This window comes from Oncorhynchus mykiss, chromosome 8 (genome assembly GCF_013265735.2).
Source record: "Oncorhynchus mykiss isolate Arlee chromosome 8, USDA_OmykA_1.1, whole genome shotgun sequence".
NCBI lineage: Eukaryota > Metazoa > Chordata > Actinopteri > Salmoniformes > Salmonidae > Oncorhynchus > Oncorhynchus mykiss.
Genome location: NC_048572.1, coordinates 83749381 through 83767824, shown reverse-complemented (window position 1 = coordinate 83767824; position 18444 = coordinate 83749381). Strand labels below are relative to the sequence as shown.

At 44.2% G+C, this 18444-nt stretch overlaps 2 protein-coding genes across 3 annotated transcripts; both read left to right on the top strand.

Annotated features, from left to right (window-relative positions):
• Positions 1 to 1552: 1552 nt before the first annotated feature.
• Positions 1553 to 6933, top strand: LOC110530808 (serine/threonine-protein kinase NIM1-like). Its single transcript, XM_021614082.2, has 4 exons — positions 1553 to 2038; positions 3173 to 3478; positions 4732 to 5000; positions 5219 to 6933. The coding sequence occupies exons 1-4, from the start codon at positions 1966 to 1968 to the stop codon at positions 5969 to 5971; spliced, it is 1401 nt and encodes a 466-aa protein (XP_021469757.1). The 5' UTR covers positions 1553 to 1965; the 3' UTR covers positions 5972 to 6933.
• A 3996-nt stretch (positions 6934 to 10929) lies between these two features.
• On the top strand, positions 10930 to 18241 carry cib3 (calcium and integrin binding family member 3). 2 transcript variants are annotated; one of them, XM_021611277.2, is made up of 6 exons: positions 10930 to 10980; positions 12352 to 12386; positions 12878 to 12989; positions 13438 to 13585; positions 17516 to 17711; positions 18220 to 18241. In XM_021611277.2, the coding sequence occupies exons 1-6, from the start codon at positions 10930 to 10932 to the stop codon at positions 18239 to 18241; spliced, it is 564 nt and encodes a 187-aa protein (XP_021466952.1). The 2 variants fall into 2 exon arrangements, with proteins under 2 accessions (XP_021466952.1, XP_021466953.1); XM_021611278.2 differs by lacking the exons at positions 12352 to 12386; positions 12878 to 12989.
• The last annotated feature ends 203 nt before the right edge of the window (positions 18242 to 18444 follow it).

Genomic DNA, 18444 nt, shown 5'->3' with positions numbered 1-18444 from the left:
GCAACCACCATGCATCACCGTAGGGATGGTGCCAGGTTTCCTCCAGTCATGACATTTGGCATTCAGGCCAAAGAGTTCAATCTTGTTTTCATCAGACCAGAGAATCTTGTTTCTCATGGTCTGAGAGTCTTTTAGGTGCCTTTTGGTAACTCTAAGTGGGCTGTCATGTACCTTTTACTGAGGAGTGGCTTCCGTCTGGCCCCTCTACCATAAAGGCCTGATTGGTGGAGTGATGCAGAGATGGTTGTCCTTCTGGAAGGTTCTCCCATCTCCACAGAGGAACTCTCTGTCAGAGTGACCATCAGGCTCTTGGTCACCTCCCTGACCAAGGCCCTTTACACTTGGTGGTTCCAAACTTCTTCCATTTAAGAATGATGGAGGCCACTGTGTTCTTAGGGGATCTTCGTATTGAAGAAATGTTTTGGTACCCTTCCCCAAATCTGTGCCTCGACACAATCCTGTCTCAGAGCTCTACGGACAATTCCATCGACATAATGGCTTGGTTTTTGGTCTGACATGCCCTGTCAACTGTGGGACCTTATATAGACAGGTGTGTGTCTTCCCAAATCATGTCCAATCAATTGAATTTACCACATGTGGACTCCAATCAAGTTGTAGAAACATATCAAGGATGATCAATGGATGCACCTGAGCTCAATTTCGAGTCTCATAGCAAACGGTGTGAATAGGTACTTCTGTTTTTTTATTTTTTATAAATTTGCAAAAATGTCTAAAAACCTGTTTTTACTTTGTCATTATGGGGTATTGTGTGTAGATTACAGAGGATGTATTTTATATCCATTTTAGAATAAGGCTATTTTTTACCTTTATTTAACTAGGCAAGTCAGTTAAGAATCAATTCTTATTTTCAATGACGGCCTAGGAACAGTGGTTTAAGTGCCTGTTCAGGGGCAGAACAACAGATTTGTACCTTGTCAGCTCAGGGGTTTGAACTTGCAACCTTCCTGTTACTAGTCCAACGCTCTTAACCACTAGGTTACCCTGCCGCTATAATGTAACAAAATGTGGAAAAAGTCAATGTGTCTGAATACCTTCCGAAGGCCCTGTATATCTGGGTCATGATTCGTCTATGTCATCTCCCTCAGTGACCCCTGGCCTTATAAGAAGTTGTAATGGAAGACTGTGGCTTTAGGTCCATTTCCTGTATACCCCTTTGATATCTGGGGTGAAATAAGAGTTAGGTTGTTATGTTTAGGTCAATTAGTGATTTGTCATGTGTATGTGGTATAACAGTTTGTCACTCCCACCTTTTGGTCCTTCATTTGATAAATGTTTATTTCCCTTACCAGGAGTGTGAGATCATTTGTAATTGACATTTCCCAGAACCCAAACTCTCCCGACCACTGTGATGCTTTCAATTGAACTCTTATATAATGTCACATGTCTGTCTGTTTGGTCTGTGACCAGGTCATGGTTGGGTCAGACAGACAGTCATAAGACGGGTCCCAGTCTTGTGGTTTGAATAGCCTGTGTAGAATGTTCTGTCTGTGTGGGAGGAGCCAGACACAGAGGGGATTATGGGTATTGACATTGCAGAGTGGCAACATCTCACTGACAGTTCTAACAGGACAGACACACAGAGAGAGGGAAGGAGAGAAAGACAAAGGAACAGGTAGAGAGAGAGAAAGAGAGAAACTAGGTGCTCTGTAGGAGAGGTTGTGATTTGTCACAACATTCCACAAAGGACAGTAGATCTATCCCAAACATCAGAGATACTTGTTTTCTTCATTTTGTGACAGTTTATGAACGTAACAGCAATATACACGTTTTTGATGAATCCATGTTCCTGTTGCATTCTACCTGTTTGTTAAGTGGATTTCTCGAGTCCTCAAACACCAGCACTGACTGAGCCCAAATACTAGGACAATTACTACATTCTTTGAGAGCTTGGAGAACTATCCAAGGACTACCAGGAACACTGTCAGCCCACCCTGACCATCAGCCATGTTTCAGAAGCAGAGGAAAAGCGTCAAAGCCGTGAGGAGCAACAAGACAGAGGCTAAAGAGAAGGTCCTTTGTGAGTAATAGTGGCTTTTGTTTATTCATTCTTATTGCAATCAATCAAATGTATTTATAAAGCCCTTTTTACATCAGCTGATGTCACAAAGTGCTTGTACAAAAACTCCCTAGAAAGGCAGGAACCTAGGAAGAAACCTAGAGAGGAACCAGGCTCTGAGTGGTGGCCAGTCCTCTTCTGGCTGTGTCAGCTGGGATTAGAAACCTAGAGAAGAACCAGGCTCTGAGGGGTGACCTGTCCTCTTCTGGCTGTGCCAGCTGGGATTAGAAACCTAGAGAAGAACCAGGCTCTGAGGGGTGACCTGTCCTCTTCTGGCTGTGCCGGGTGGAGATTAGAAACCTAGAGAAGAACCAGGCTCTGAGGGGTGGCCTGTCCTCTTCTGGCTGTGCCGGGTGGAGATTAGAAACCTAGAGAAGAACCAGGCTCTGAGGGGTGGCCAGTCCTCTTCTGGCTGTGCCGGGTGGAGATTATAAGAGTACATGGTCATGAAGACCAGATTGTTCTTCAAGATGTTAAAATGTTCATAGATGACCAGCAGGGTCAAATAATAATCGCAGAGGTTGTAGAGGGTGATGTAATGTCATATTTATATTTTTAGGCTGTCATTGTAAATAAGAATTTGTTCTTAACTGACTTGCCTAGTTCAATAAAGGTTCAATTTTTCTGATTATCACAGGTTGCTAATAGACTATCACTCTCCAAGTGGCTAACTCATATTTTGGGGTATCTGTACTTTACTATTTATATTTTCGACAACTTTAACTTTTACTTCACTACATTCCTAAAGAAAATAATATACATTTTACTCCATACATTTTCTGTGACACCCAAAAGTACTTGTTACATTTTGAATGCTTAGCAGGACAGGAAAATGGTGTAATTCACACACTTATCATGAGAACATCCCCATGAGAACATCACTGGTCATCCCTACTGCATCCAATCTGGCGGACTCACTAAACACACAAGCTACCCAATGGACACTTTACCATCGATAACGTTGGAAATGTGATGAACCACGACAAGCCATTGGTGTCAGAGGGTTTTGGAGGTGTTTCAGTTGTTTTGAAATACTGTGAGGTCTACGTAGTGTGGTTTATGTTCTCTTCCTCTTCCTGTGTTTCTCTGGTGCAGGGAACAAAGCTCAGCAGACGATAGCTCAGCGATGTGGAGACCCGAAAGAGGGAGGGAAGGAGGAGAACGTCAAGGAGAACAAGGAGAACCAGCTGAGGTTTCGTGGGGATGCGGTGGAGGACGTTGAAGAGGTGAAGCCGGAGAGGCAGAGTGTGTTCGATAAAGCTGTCTATGACCTGGCCCACACGGAGAGGGTGATGAATGACCTGACGTTCGGAAGGAGGGTGGCCTTCTACGAGCTGAGAGGGGAGATCGGCTGTGGAAACTTCTCCCAGGTGAAACTGGGCTTTCATGACCTAACTAAAGGTGAGACACAGGCCTGGAACATGGAGCCATCTACCGGTGGTAGAAAAAGTACCAAATTGTCATACTTGAGTAAAAGTGAAGCAAACCAGCCTAATTTCCTTGTTTTTTTTATTTTTATTTTACGGATAGGCAGGGGCATGTTCCAACACATAATTTACAAACGAAGCATGTGTGTTTAGTGATTCTGCCAGATCAGAGGCAGTAGGGATGACCGGGGATGTTCTCATGATAAAAGTGTGTGAATTAGACCATGTTCTTTTCCTGCTAAGCATTCAACATGTAACATGTACTTTTGGGTGTCAGGGAAATGTATGGAGTAAAAAGTACATTATTTTCTTCAGGAATGAAATGAAGTAAAAGTTGTCAAAAATATAGATAGTAAAGTAAAGTACAGATACGCCAAAAACATACTTATATAGTACTTGAAAGTATTTGTACTTAACTATGTTACATCCCTGCCACCGATACAGCGCTCACTTGTTAAATAAAACATAAATAAAACAATGATACATATCACACAAGTACCTCTTGTAGTTTCCTTGGAAAATTACCTATCTATATATAATGTCAAGTGATGATATATTTAATTATCAACATGACTGGGATAAGGTTTGAATTCATGGACCCCCCCAGAGTATGTACTTCCCTGAGGGGACAAGGCATGTTAATATGGCTAGATTACATCACTAGCCCGTTTTATCTTCACAGTCTCGATCTCAAGAGCACTTTTTTCATGTGGACTCTATCAGACTCTCTAGCTGGTAGACCTGCAACTTGCCAGCCACCTTGCCAGTGTTGCCTTGCCAATGTTGCCAGTGTTTCCTTGCCAGTGTTGCGTTGCCTGTGTTACCTTGCCAACGTTGCCAGTGTTGCCTTGCCAGTGTTGCGTTGCCTGTGTTGCTTTGCCGGTATTGCTAGTGTTGCCTTGCCTGTGTTGCCACACTAAGTCTGGTGGAGAACAAACTAGGCTAATCCTGTGAGAAAAACATGTGAGAAAAAGCCGATGGCTAGAATCTCATTTAACTTTCACTAATCCCTGTGGATTGTCTTCAGCCACTTGCACGTGTCTCAGACTCAGTCACAAGCTTATGTATTGAGTAAAGTATTGAGGACAATAGCCATAGCAAGACAAGCTGAAGAGAGATAAAGAGAGAGGATAGCTTAGTAAATTCTAAACGTGATAGCATGTCTCTAACTCTCTCCCTGTCCTGTCCCTTTCTCTCTCTTCCTCCATCTTGGATTCCAACACCCAGAGAGAGTGGCAGTTAAGATCCTGGATAAAGTCAAACTGGACAAGAGGTCCCACGTGCTGTTTGCCTCAGAGATCGGGTGCATGGAGAGGCTGTCCCACCCCAACATAGTGCGTCTGTACGAGGTGGTGGAGACGTTTAAGCGGCTGTACCTAGTGATGGAGTACGCCAGTGGAGGAGATCTGTTCTCACGCATTACCACCAGGGGTAGACTCTCAAACCTTGAAAGCAAACTCATCTTTTCCCAAATTCTGGCTGCAGTCAAACACATGGTGAGTTAGCAACAATATAGTCTTGCATTGACTCTCGCCTACTACAGTGGCATAGCGCTGTAAGTCTGTCCAAACAACAATGGCACACGGAGGACCCCATTTTAAATAAGTGTTGTGTGATACATCCATGTATCCTTAGGGCCCTGACGTGCCTCACTCAGTCTCTGTGTACAAATCTTGCTTTATGTTTAAAGTATCTTCTTCTTGTCGTCTTCCAGCATGATAACAACATAGTCCACCGGGACCTGAAGGCAGAGAACGTTTTCTACACCACCACATACTGCGTCAAGGTAGGCGACTTTGGCTTCAGCACCTCCTCGCGCCCCGATGACGTCCTCACCAGCTTCTGCGGCTCCACGCCCTACGTCGCCCCGGAACTCTTCAAGGACAAAGGCTACGTGGGCCAGTCCGCTGACGTCTGGGCCCTGGGTGTACTACTCTACTTCATGACTACAGCCATGTTACCCTTCAACGCTGCCAACCTCAGCCGGCTGAAGGTCTGCATCCTTCAGGGCTCCTTCACCATCCCAGCCTATGTGCCCGACCCCTGCCACCAGGTCATCCAGGACATCCTGAGGCCCGTGCCCGCCGACCGTCTCTCCGTTGCTCATATCATGACCTACACCTGGCTGAAGGGCATTGATTACCCCCAGGCGTATCCCTTCTCCCACCCGACCCCAGCCCACCTTGTGGAGCCCTCCAGGGTCCTGGGTACAGATGAGCTGGATGTCAAGGCAGCTCTGGCGGACCTGGGGATAACAGAGAGCCACCTGGTGAACAATGCCTGCCATGACTTGAGGAGCCCTGTGACGGGGGCCTATAGGATCCTGCTGCACCGTATCCATAAGAGGAAGAAAGTGGAGGCGGTGGGGTACAGCGCTGAGTGTCACAAAGACTTCCAGGTCAAGAGACGCTGGAGCGAGGGTACCTTACCTCAGTTGAGGCCTTCTGCTGTGTGTGTAATCATGTAGAGGGGAAGGAGTCTAGCAAATCAGACAGTTAGGAGTCTAGCAAATCAGACAGTTAGGAGTCTAGCAAATCAGACAGTTAGGAGTCTAGCCTGTCAGACAGGGAGGAGTCTAGCCTGTCAGACAGGGAGGAGTCTAGCCTGTCAGACAGGGAGGAGTCTAGCCAGTCAGACAAGGAGGAGTCTAGCTTGTCAGACGGAGAGAAGTCTAGCCTGTCAGACGGGGAGGAGTCTAGCCAGTCAGACAAGGAGGATTCTAGCTTGTCAGACGGGGAGGAGTCTAGCCTGTCAGACGTGGAGGAGTCTAGCCAAATCAGACAAGGAGGATTCTAGCTTGTCAGACGGGGAGGAGTCTAGCCTGTCAGACGGGGAGGAGTCTAGCCAGTCAGACGGGGAGGAGTCTAGGCCTCATCAGACTCACTGCTAGGACAACTGTATAAATATCTGTGTGTCTTATGATAAGGAGCGGCATTCAGCAGAAGAAGGACCTTGAAGCGAATGGCACTTTTAACAACATGAGACTAAATTAAATGGACGATAATGAGATGTACATAACAGTTTTTATTGGGTTGTCTCTGGTAATGTCTTGGAAAGCTACTTTAACAACACGAGGCTGTACAATCACTAGTATACTTGAGACTCATTCATGGAAGTTTTCTTTCTTCTGAGAAAGAAAGAGGACATTGCAATGACAAAGGATTCTTTGCCTTCAAAAAATATTTCCATGTTTTTATATTTTGAGTATTGTGATTTAGGTAAGTTTGACACAACCCACACGAAACATAGTCAGTTGTAGGGTTACTTATACTGTGAACGTTTTTTACTGTGTAAACTAAACAATCAGACAGTATTCTTAGCTAATATATTTTTTTTTTGTCATACATCCTTGTTTTTGTCATATAATCAATTGTATTATATATTATGTTTTTCACTGTCACTGTTGCATTAAAATTGTTTTGTAGATAACGATAAGAAGTGATAGTGTTAATTTGTTATTTTATACAAAGAGTCTCAGTGATAATTAAGTTCATTATAATGATTTCGATAATGAGTTCACTTAAAAATGCAACAACAAAAACATATAACGTAAAACATATTTGATATTACTCTTAAAAATAACTTGAAAACACACAAAACATCTGAACAACATTCAACAAACTGCAATTTTATAACTAATGACATTGATAACAAAACACTAATATAATACTTGTGACAGAAAACAGGACAAGTAAATATAAAGTAGAACATGGTACTGGTGACAGGAAACAGGGTTCCAAAAGGGTTCTTCGACTGTCCCATAGGAGAACCCTTTTTGGTTCCAGGTAGAACTCTTTTTGGTTCTAGGTAGAATCCTTTTGAGACCCAAAATACTTTTTACCTGAATCCTAAAAGGGTTATTCAAACGGTTGGGGACAGCCGAAGAACCCTTTTAGGTTCTAGATAGCACCTTTTTTTCAAAGAGTGTACCTGATGGTGACTGTCTACCCAATGGTGACTGTCTACCCAATGGTGACTATCTACCCAATGGTGACTGTCTACCCAATGGTGACTATCTACCCGATGGTGACTATCTACCTGATGGTGAGGTCCATGTGGTTAACCTGGGCGATGAAGATGGCTGCCACGGCCTCGTAGAGCGCTGTCCTGTCCATGTTGATGGTGGAGCTCACGGGAAGGCAAACCCTCTTGTCCACGCCATTGGTCTCTTCCAGACAAGGGAAGGTGTTGGGCCGTTTGGCAGAGCTGAGGGAATGATTCGGAAGAAAATAAGTACATTTGAATAGGATAGATGAATGAATGGGTGGGTGAATGGATGGATAAGTAGGTAAGTAGGTGGGTGAATAGGTGAATGTGTGGCTGGATGGATCAATGAATGGGATGGAGGACTGGGTGAGTGAGTGTGGGTGGATGGGTGAGTGTGTGAATGACAGTTTATTTTTTCTTCCCAATTTCATGGTATCCAATTGTTTTAGTAGCTACTATCTTGTCTCATCGCTACAACTCCCGTACGGGCTTGGGAGAGACGAAGGTTGAAAGTCATGCGTCCTCCGATACACAACCCAACCAAGCTACACTGCTTCTTAACACAGTGCCATCCAACCCGGGAGCCAGCTGCACCAATGTGTCGGAGGAAAGACCGTGCACCTGGCAACCTTGGTTAGCGCGCACTGCGCCCGGCCCGCCACAGGAGTTGCTGGTGCGCGATGAGACAAGGATTTCCCTACCGGCCAAACCCTCCCTAACCCGGACGACTCTAGGCCAAATGTGCGTAGCCCCACGGACCTCCCGGTCGCGGCCGGTTACAACAGAGCCTGGGCGCGAACCCAGAGTCTCTGGTAGTACAGCGCCCTTAACCAAACCACTGCGTCACCCGGGAGGCCCCTGGATGAATGACAGTTTCAATCATAAGACCTTCATCGGGACCCTGAGTTCCTTAATTTATGTTATACGGTATAATAACAAACAATAAAGTTTCCCTTAAAACCACTTCCTGAATTCAAACCAAATATCCAGTGTGTACAGTATTTCTTATGCGTAGCCTCACCTAGATGAGGTTCCCAGGGCTGTGAGTAGTGCTTGCAGCAGGCCTATTAACAAGTGGAGGGTTCCCGTGTGTCAAGGTGAGGTAAAGTAGAGGCGGTGTAACCAGACTGTGAACCAGCTGGCCTGTTATCACACACAGAGTGTGCAGCTGACATCCACCCACCTCTCCAAGATCTTCCCTGCTATCAAGGACAGGATCTTCACTGGGGCGTACCTGATGGACGGAGACAAAGCAGAGTTGTGTTGCATTTACGTGCACCACTGAACATTGGAAGGAAAGAAACAATCCCACAGGGAAACCTCTAAGAGAGCATGAACGCAGCTTTAGGGCCACCCAGAACATACACAGGCAGAATGTTATCAGATGCCTTCGTTAGCAATTGCGTTCTAAAAATTATTTATATAGTTATTATTGTTATTGTTATTATTTAAAAAATATATATACATAGCAAGATGGTCCAGCCCACTATTAATGTTTTGTTTACTTACCCGATGATGGTAAGTAACCTGGCACATGATGGCTTCGTTCAGGCAGTCAAAGAAGTCCTTCAGAGGTCTTCAACTCCTCTCAGGACCAGACCAGACCAAAGCCTATAGAGAAGACCACTAGACCTAGGGCATTCACCCTACTGAGGAGCCCACAACGGGCACCATGTCACCCCCCTGAACCCCTGTAGGGCTGGGTGGGCTGGAGGAGGAGGGTTGCTTTCTACTGTGCTGTCTTAGTACATGTGGGGTCAAACGACATTAGGAGGGCTAACTCGAAACTGCTGAAACTGGATTTGAAAGAACTGATTCTAACTCTGAAAGACTCCAAAATCGTCCGATTATTTCAAGCCCTATATCATTAATGGGCAACAGGCTACTGGCTTTACACATCTGGCTAAAAGACTACTGTAGCTCTGTTGGCATAATTTGTATAGATAACTTTGACCCATTTTGGAAACAGAGGATGCTCTAGTCTACAGGAATGACGGAATCCATCCAAATGATCTTGTTGCCTGGACTTTGTCCTCATATTTCAAGGCCGCGTTGAGACAATGACTTATTAGGGACCCGAGCCATGCTCCCTATCATTGTGTTACTGAATTGTTGTAGTGTTGCTGCAAATGTACATTGTCCCAAGGGGCGTTGAAAGTCATAATGTAAGTAATCTAATTTATGCTCGTCTATCTCCCCTGAATGCCTCTGTCAGTCCAACAGCTATTGTCAGCAATCATGCGCCCATGAACCTGAGCTATACTGTGCCTCAGTAGGAAGACCACTGTGTGCAGCTCACCCTGCACTATACAAATACATACCACTGTCATGTCTACCTCTGATAAGCCTCCCAGAAAAGCAATAAAAACAATATAGAGTCCCCAATAAATAGCCCACATTAACATATGTAGCCAGGGAAACAAGGTTCATGAACCCGGTACTGAATGGGTATACCCAATAAACAGTCCGGTGAGTGTATATTGGACTCTCATTATTTCTGTGACAATATAGGGCCTACTTAAACCTTTTAAACGATGCAGTGTTCTTTAATGCCAATTCAAATTAATCTTGGATTCTACTCCTCAATAGTTAAGTTGGATACAACCTATTGTGCCGGGAGTTGAATGCAGGCCCTAACAGGTGGTATTCTCATCAATGTGCCACTGCCAAGAAGAGAGGGCATGTGCAGTGACCCTAAATACCAGAACACTGGCCTTATCCAAGAGTTCACCCACGGTGTGCTGAGATGGATATCATTTCTCAACATATTGGTTGTGTCAATAATCATGTTTCAATTAACATTGGAAAAAAACTATGTCAATATAGCCAGTAAACATGTAGATATAAAATTCTCAGAGTTATACATAAATAAAACATACATTCCTCATAATCCCTCAAAAAAGTATTGCATGCCCACTCCCAAGCCCCAGTTGCAAAAGACAATGGCACCCTATTTCCCTGTATGGTGTACTACTTTTGACCACAGCCCCTACTTTTAACCAGGTGCTCCGGTCAAGTGTAGTCCAATATATAGGGAATAGGGGTCCATTTGGGACACATGCAGTGTAACCTGAGAGCAGTGTGAGGCATCAGTCAGCCACAGAGCAGCACTAAAGGCTGATACAACGCTGAAGGCATGCTGGAAGACAGCCCTTATTCTCTGCTGTCAAAGCGGCTGCCATTCAGATGGTGGTGGTGGTGGTGGTGGTGGCGGTGGTGGTGGGGGGGAATGATGAAATGCTGCCATTATAAAGAGAACCAAAGGGCTCGGTGGCAGGAGACACCCGATCTAACCTGGCAACCTGGCCTCCCTTTGTCCCCCATGCAGCCATTTCATATCTGACATATCCACAGTCCACCACACCACACCACACCACAGGCCTGCCTTCATACTGATACGTGCCATGGCACAGAGGCACCAGGGTGGTGGGCTGAGAAATGGGGAATAAGCAGACGATCTTCACGGCGCAGCAGCTTGATGCGTATCAGGTCGGTGTGTGTGTGTTTGTGTTTGTGTGTTTGAGTGTGTGTGTGTGTGTGTGTGTGTGTGTGTGTGTGTGTGTGTGTGTGTGTGTGTGTGTGTGTGTGTGTGTGTGTTTGAGTGTGTGTGTGTGTGTGTGTGTGTGTGTGTGTGTGTGTGTGTGTGTGTGTGTGTGTGTGTGTGTGTGTGTGTGTGTGTGTGTGTGTGTGTGTGTGTGTGTATTTATTTAACCCCCTCAGTGTGGTGATGACTAACTTTCTTCAGATAGCTTATTGATTGAGACAAATTGCTTCACCCGTCTAGCTTGGTGTTGCTTTCATGTGAGTACTGTAATTAGTGAATGGGGTATTGTAATTTGTGATTGGGGGTACTGTAATTAGTGGAAGGGGGTATTGTAATTTGTGATTGGGATACTGTAATTAGTGGAAGGGGGTACTGTAATTAGTGAATGGGAGTATTGTTATTTGTGATTGGGGTACTGTAATTAGTGGAAGGGGGTACTGTAATTAGTGAATGGGGGTATTGTTATTTGTGATTGGGGTACTGTAATTAGTGAATTGGGGGGTACTGTAATTAGTGGATGGGGGTACTGTAATTAGTGAATCGGGGTACTGTAATTAGTGAATGGGGGTATTGTTATTTGTGATTGGGGTACTGTAATTAGTGGAAGGGGGTACTGTAATTAGTGAATGGGGGTATTGTTATTTGTGATTGGGGTACTGTAATTAGTGAATTGGGGGGGTACTGTAATTAGTGAATGGGGGTACTGTAATTAGTGAATGGGGGTACTGTAATTAGTGGATGGGGTACTGTAATTAGTGAATGGAGTGCATTGATGCAAAACACAGGTCTTGGCACACTTCCTTTGCAGCTCTATTTACTAAGAAAACAGACGGTTAAGTGCTTAATGTGATGTTGTGGTCTAATTCAGGTCTAACAAACCAAAGCTAGTGAGACAACCACAGCACAATGTTTAATCTGAGCCACAAGTCCCTTTCTTAAAAGGAAAAAGGAACCTCTTGAATTGTTGCAGCTGTGAATCATTATTTTTTTAAATAGTGTTTTGGGACTCCCGAGTAGCGCAGCGGTCTAAAGGCACTACATCTCAGTGCTAGATGCATCACTACAGACCCTGGTTCGATTCCAGGCTGTATCACAACCGGCTGTGATTGGGAGTCCGGTAGGGCCGGCGCGCAATTGGCCCAGTGTCGTCTGGGTTAGGGTTCGGCCGGGTTAGGGTTCGGCCGGGGTAGGGTTCGGCCGGGGTAGGGTTCGGCCGGGGTAGGCCATCATTATTAATAAGAATGTATTCTTAACTGGCTTGCCTACTTCAATAAAGATTAAATAAAATACATTTTAAAAAAATGTTGCATTTGCAGGACTGCACATTCTTCACAAGGAAGGAAATTCTAAGGTGAGAGGAAGCTCCTACATGATGTTTAGAACTAGTTAAGTATTCAGTATAACTAAATAAGCCTAGGCAGAATATGACACTTAACCACTGATAAGTTCTTAACCACTTCCAAATGTAGCTGCTTGGATTTTGTTCAGTTCTGCATCGTGAAACCTTTCACTAGGATGAAAGTTATTCTGTACACACACACATGTAACAGTAGACCAGAGATACTGGGACATACATACTGTAATCTGAGCTCACATGTCAAAACAAAAGCCTGAGACCAACGCTTCTGCTGTACACATTGCTTAGGTTGAATATACTGTATCTACTGCAGTTTCAACACAGTTGTTTACTAGAATTTAACAGTACATTTATATTTGTTCACTTCACAAATTGACCTGCTATTCTTTGAAATCTCTTATTATTTGATTTTATATAGAAAGTGGATATTATCCAGTCTGCACATCTGATATACTTCAGGTTCAACTTTCTTTCCCCCCTCCTAGACTATTCGACCGTTATCGAGACTTGGCACCACAGCTCGTTCCTCTCGACTACACAGACCAGCCAGATGTGAGGCTACCATACGAGCTCATTGGCAGCATGCCAGAACTGAAGGTATACCCTCTGTCCCGTGTTTGCACACACATATTAGTGGATAAGTCCCAAATGACAACTTGTTCCCTTTCTACTGCACCTGTTTTGACCCTAAACGCTATCTAGGGCATAGGGTACAATTTGGAATGTGTCCATCCATTATTGATATACAACTAATTGACAGTAGTCTCTGAACGGTTGGATATATGTTATCTGACTCTAATAAACCACAAGAAGGCCAGGTCGAACTACAGGGCACTGAGTACGACTGGGTCCACTATGAGCTTCTTTACAGAAACACACATTTCCTCACAACGACAACAGCAGAAACAACTGATATCAACGCAGTACTCTTGTATTTCCCATCCTGTCCCTTCTGGCTTATTCCCTGTGATTGTGTTAGCTCCCCCAAAGCGAACGTCAAAGCTTTAGCTCAGCGTGCTAACGCAGTCAATGTGTCTCTCCTCAGGACAACCCGTTCCGCCAGAGGATCGCTGAGGTTTTCTCGGAGGACGGAGAAGGAAACATGACCCTGGATGACTTCCTGGATATGTTCTCTGTGCTGAGTGAGATGGCTCCACGAGATCTGAAGGCCTACTATGCATTTAAAATCTACGGTCAGTGTGTGAGATGTGTGTGCCTTTAATAACATCTAAACAATCTGCCCAGCAAGAAATACTATCATTTTAACATAATCAGCACCTTGATGTTTGGTATTTGGTATTTTATTAGGATCCCCATTAGCTGTTGCAAAAGCAGCAGCTACTCTTCCTGGGGGTCCAACACAGAACAGGAAACATGATATAATACAGAACATTAAATAGACAAGAACAGCTCAAGGACAGAACTACATAAATAGCTACATATTAGTACATACACAGAATATCTAGGTCCAATAGGGGAGAGGCGTTGTGCCATGAGGGGTTTCTTCATCTGTTTTTTAAAAACCAGGTTTGCTGTTTATTTGAGCAATATGAGATGGAACGGAGTTCCATGCAGAAATGGCTCTATGTAATACTGTACGCTATCTTGAATCTGTTCTGGATTTAGGGACTGTGAAAAGATCCCTGCTGGCATGTCTGGTGGGATAATTCTGTGTGTCAGAGCCAGTGGTGGGCCGTCAGGGCCAGCAAGGCCTTCTCTGCTGGCCTAAACATCATCAGAATATAATTTTTTTTTAAACATATTTTCCCACAAATATGTATTAAATTATTCCCCAGAGTAAGAGTTATACTCTTCATTTCATAGCTTTCCTCTTGGTTGCACTGCTTCCAGCCCCAGGTTGAGATTTGGAGGGCTGGTCTTTATGTTAGATTTTTTATCCAATCATATTCAGCCATCATGTGTTGCCAGGGGTCTAAAATCTGCCCTCAGGCCTTCAGAATCAACAGCGCGGGCGCTTGCAGCTTAAAGTGAATGGAAATGAAAATTTAGTGTCAACCAATCAGCTTTAGAGTTGGCTATTGTACGCCTGCTGGCTGGCTCCAGTGTTACACAGCTAGCAGGCGTAGTGCGTGTACGTCTTTTGATTGGATTACCAATATTGAGAGGCAGGTCCTATATGGGCAGGTCTATGCAGAACCTCAGAACTAGGAAACTGAATTTGATAAACTAATTAATTTGCGTACTACTAAGCTGTTTTTTCAACCCACAATGGCGGAAGGAGGAGAAGATATCGATTTGGTCGAGGATATAATTATAACGCCTTTCTCAAGACAAACTTTTCAAGAAAAGTTAGACATTGTCAGGAGAGGTCGCCCGACGCCGACACTACAAAGCCTGTCACAGGCGGGAAAGGGGTTCGTTCGCCACTTTCAAAGTTCCAACTACGAGCGCTATCAATGGCTCACAGGCTCTGAGAAGCACTGCAAACTGTACTGCTGGGAATGCCTATTATTTGCAAGTGATCGATTTGGTGTTTGGAGCCACACTGGCTTTGCAAACCTGAGTTGTCTAACCAAGGCAGCAACGAGACACCAAAGTACGGCTGGGCACTTACAAGCAATGGTGCTTTTGAAAACTTTTGGGGACACCCGAGTGGATCTACAGCTCAACGAACAAGCGCGCAGGGCAACGGGAGCTGCACAATGAAAAGGTATTGTACTCTTCCCCTGCAATTCTCTGAATAAAAATGTCACTTTCAAGGTGACGCAACGCCTGGTTATACTGCGTTTCTGTCTAGATGTATAGTGTCTAGAGCCATGGCATCATAATGATGGTAATAAGAGGTGGATTAATTCTGTGTAGGACCTCACTGAAGGCCCAGGCCCCAGGCCCACGGCACGCCACTGGTCAGAGCTGTGTCTAAGTTGACTATGCAACACAATTTGGGATTTTCAACACATTAATGTTTCTAAATAGAAAGAATAAGGGATGCAGTCAGTCTCTACTTAACTCTCAGCCAAGAGAGACTGGCATGCATAGTATTTATATCAGCCCTCTGATTACAATGAAGAGCAAGATGCCCCGCTCTGTTCTGGACCAGCTGCAGCTTAACTAGGTCTTTCCTTGCAGCACTGGACCACACGCCTGGACAATAATCAAGATCAGACAAAACTAGAGCCTGCTAAATTTCTGGAGTGTGGTGTCAAAAAAGCAGAGCATCTCTGTTTTACGGACAGACCTCTCCCCATCTTTACAACCATTGAATCTATATGTTTTGACCATGACCGTTTACAATCTAAGGTAACGCCAAGTCATTTAGTCTCCTCAACTTATTCAACAGCCACACCATTCATTACCAGATTCTGCTGAGATCTAGAACGTAGGGAATGATTTGTACCAAATACAATGCTTTTAGTTTTAGAGATGTTCAGGACCAGTTTATTACTGGCCACCCATTCCAAAAACAGACTGCAACTCTTTGTTAAGGGTTTCAGGGATTTCATTAGCTGTGGTTGCTGATGTGTATATGGTTGAATCATCAGCATACATGGACACACATGCTTTGTTTAATGTCAGTGGCAGGTCATTGGTAAACATAGAAAAAAGTAGAGGGCCTAGAGAGCTGCCCTGCGGTACACCACACTTTACATTTGACATTAGAGAAGCATCCATTTAAAGAAAACCCTTTGAGTTCTATTAGATAGAAAGTTCTGTATCCACGATATGGCAGAGGCTGAAAAGCCAAAACACATACGTTTTTTCAACAACAGGTTATGGTCAATAATATCAAAGCCTGCACTGAAATCTAACAGCACAGTTCCCACAATCCTTTTATTATCAATTTATTTCAACCAATCATCAGTCATTTGTGTCAGCGCAGTACATGTTGAGTGCCCTTCTCTATAAGCATGCTTAAAGTCTGTTGTTAATTTGTTTACAGAGAAATAGCATTGTATTTGGTCAAACACAATTTTTTCCAACATTTTGCTAAGAGCTGGCAGCAAGCTGATAGGTCTGCTGTTAGAACCAGTAAAGGCTGCTTTACCACTCTTGGGTAGAGGAATGACTGGCTTCGCTCCAGACCTGAGGACAAAGACTTTCCTCTAGACTCAGATTAAAGATATGACAGATAGGAGTGGCTTATAGAGTCAGCTACCTTCCTCAGTAGGAGTGGCTATAGAGTCAGATACCATCCTCAGTAGGAGTGGCTATAGAGTCAGATACCATCCTCAGTAGGAGTGGCTATAGAGTCAGATACCATCCTCAGTAGCTTTCCATCTAAGTTCTCAATGCCAGGAGGTTTGTCATTATGGATTGATAACAATAATTTTCCCACCTCTCCCACACTGACTTTACAAAATTCTAACTTGCAATGCTTTTCCTTCATTATTTGTTTTTTTTATGCATGAATACGATGGCTCACTGTTCGTTGTTGACATTTCCTGTGAAGTTCGCCAATGAAGTAATCATTCAAATAATTGGCAACATCAAATAGTTTTGTGATAAATATGCCATCTGATTCAAGGAAAGATTTGCAGTAAGTCAGCCAATCAGATGCAGTGCAGCCAGACTTATTAGCCACTCATTTTGCCCCATCTCTGTGAATGATTGATAAGGGCATTATAGAGTCACTCTAGTTAACTGGCGATGACAGATGACGTTTCACCGCAGGCGGCTATGCAGTGACATGACCACGGTCATGGGTCAATAAAACGCAAAGGAAGGCTCTGTTTGGAAATGTTTAGTTACAGGTCAAAAAAGGAAGTATATGCTTCCCGAAAAGCACCCTAGCCTAGTGTTCAGAGCGTTGGGTCAGTAACCAAAGGTTGCTGAATCGAATCCCTGAGCTGACAAGGTAAAAATCTGTTATTCTGCCCCAGAGCAAGGCAGTTAACCCACTGTTCCCCAGGCACTGAAGACATGGATGTTGATTTAAGGCAGCCCCTGTACCTCTCTGATTCAGAGGGGTTGGGTTAAATGCAGAAGACACATTTCAGTTGTACAACTGACTAGGTATCCCTCTTTCCCTTTAGTACACTGCTACTACCAGGGACCAAAGTAAGCTGTAAACTAAAAGAGGGGAATGTGAACTTTAATCTTTAACTGATCATTTGAATAATGACATCCTACTACTGTTTCTGTTCCTCCTCCAATCCTCTCAGACTTCAACAATGATGACTTCCTGTGTAAGTCTGACCTGGAGAAGACGCTGAACAAGCTGACGCGGAATGAGCTAACGGAGGACGAGGTCAGGATGGTATGTGAGAAGGTGATCGACGAGGCCGACCTGGACAACGATGGACGTCTCTCACTGGAGGACTTCCAGCACATGATCGTCCGTGCTCCAGACTTCCTCAGGTCTGCAGTAGTTGTCACCTAACCAATGGCCAAGCATTTTTTTTTCCTGGGCAGTTCTTAACTTTAATTTAGCGAAACAACTGGGAACTCAGGAAAAAAATAATCTCGGACTGGGAAAATCATGACATCAGTGATCTTTAGGTCGGAGAAGTCAGAGCTCTAGGATGATGTCAGAGTTTCCGACTTGTAATTCTGAGTTGGATGACTGTTCAAAACAATTTTTCGCAGTTGGGTTTTGTCTTGAACGCACTGAAGTTGGAGGTTTCCCAGTTCTGAGTTGTCTTCAATGCACTGAAGTAGGAGGTTTCCCAATTCTGAGTTGTCTTGAACTCACTGAAGTAGGAGTTTTCCCAGTTCTGAGTTGTCATCAACGCACTGAAGTAGGAGGTTTCCCAATTCTGAGTTGTCTTGAACACGGTGAAGTCGGAGGTTTCCCAGTTCTGAGTGTTCTTGAATGCAGCATAACTCATTTAGAACAAATTCTAACATGTTGACTTTTCTTCCACAGCACCTTCCATATAAGGATATGAAGACTAAAGAGATGCCATGGACACTACCACCATGGATCCAAACATTTTCTCTACCAAAGATGTTAGAGCGACCTTTAAAGTGTGCACTATGCAGGCTTAGGCTAGTTGTTTTTTACTTTGACGTAGGCCGGAGACAGCCCACTGACCTGTTGACAGCTGAATAGTCTATTATTATAGAGCTATTGTAGCTATCAGGACAGGGC

What these genes read in the sequence shown, in the direction of transcription:
- cib3 (XM_021611277.2), top strand. Translation starts at nt 10,930, where the DNA reads ATGGGGAATAAGCAGACGATCTTCACGGCGCAGCAGCTTGATGCGTAT. An exon ending in ACAAGGAAGGAAATTCTAAG is followed by an intron (nt 12,387 to 12,877) that starts GTGAGAGGAAGC and finishes CCCCCCTCCTAG; the next exon opens with ACTATTCGACCGTTATCGAG. An exon ending in GCAGCATGCCAGAACTGAAG is followed by an intron (nt 12,990 to 13,437) that starts GTATACCCTCTG and finishes GTCTCTCCTCAG; the next exon opens with GACAACCCGTTCCGCCAGAG.
- LOC110530808 (XM_021614082.2), top strand. Translation starts at nt 1,966, where the DNA reads ATGTTTCAGAAGCAGAGGAAAAGCGTCAAAGCCGTGAGGAGCAACAAG. An exon ending in GGCTAAAGAGAAGGTCCTTT is followed by an intron (nt 2,039 to 3,172) that starts GTGAGTAATAGT and finishes TCTCTGGTGCAG; the next exon opens with GGAACAAAGCTCAGCAGACG. An exon ending in TGGCTGCAGTCAAACACATG is followed by an intron (nt 5,001 to 5,218) that starts GTGAGTTAGCAA and finishes GTCGTCTTCCAG; the next exon opens with CATGATAACAACATAGTCCA.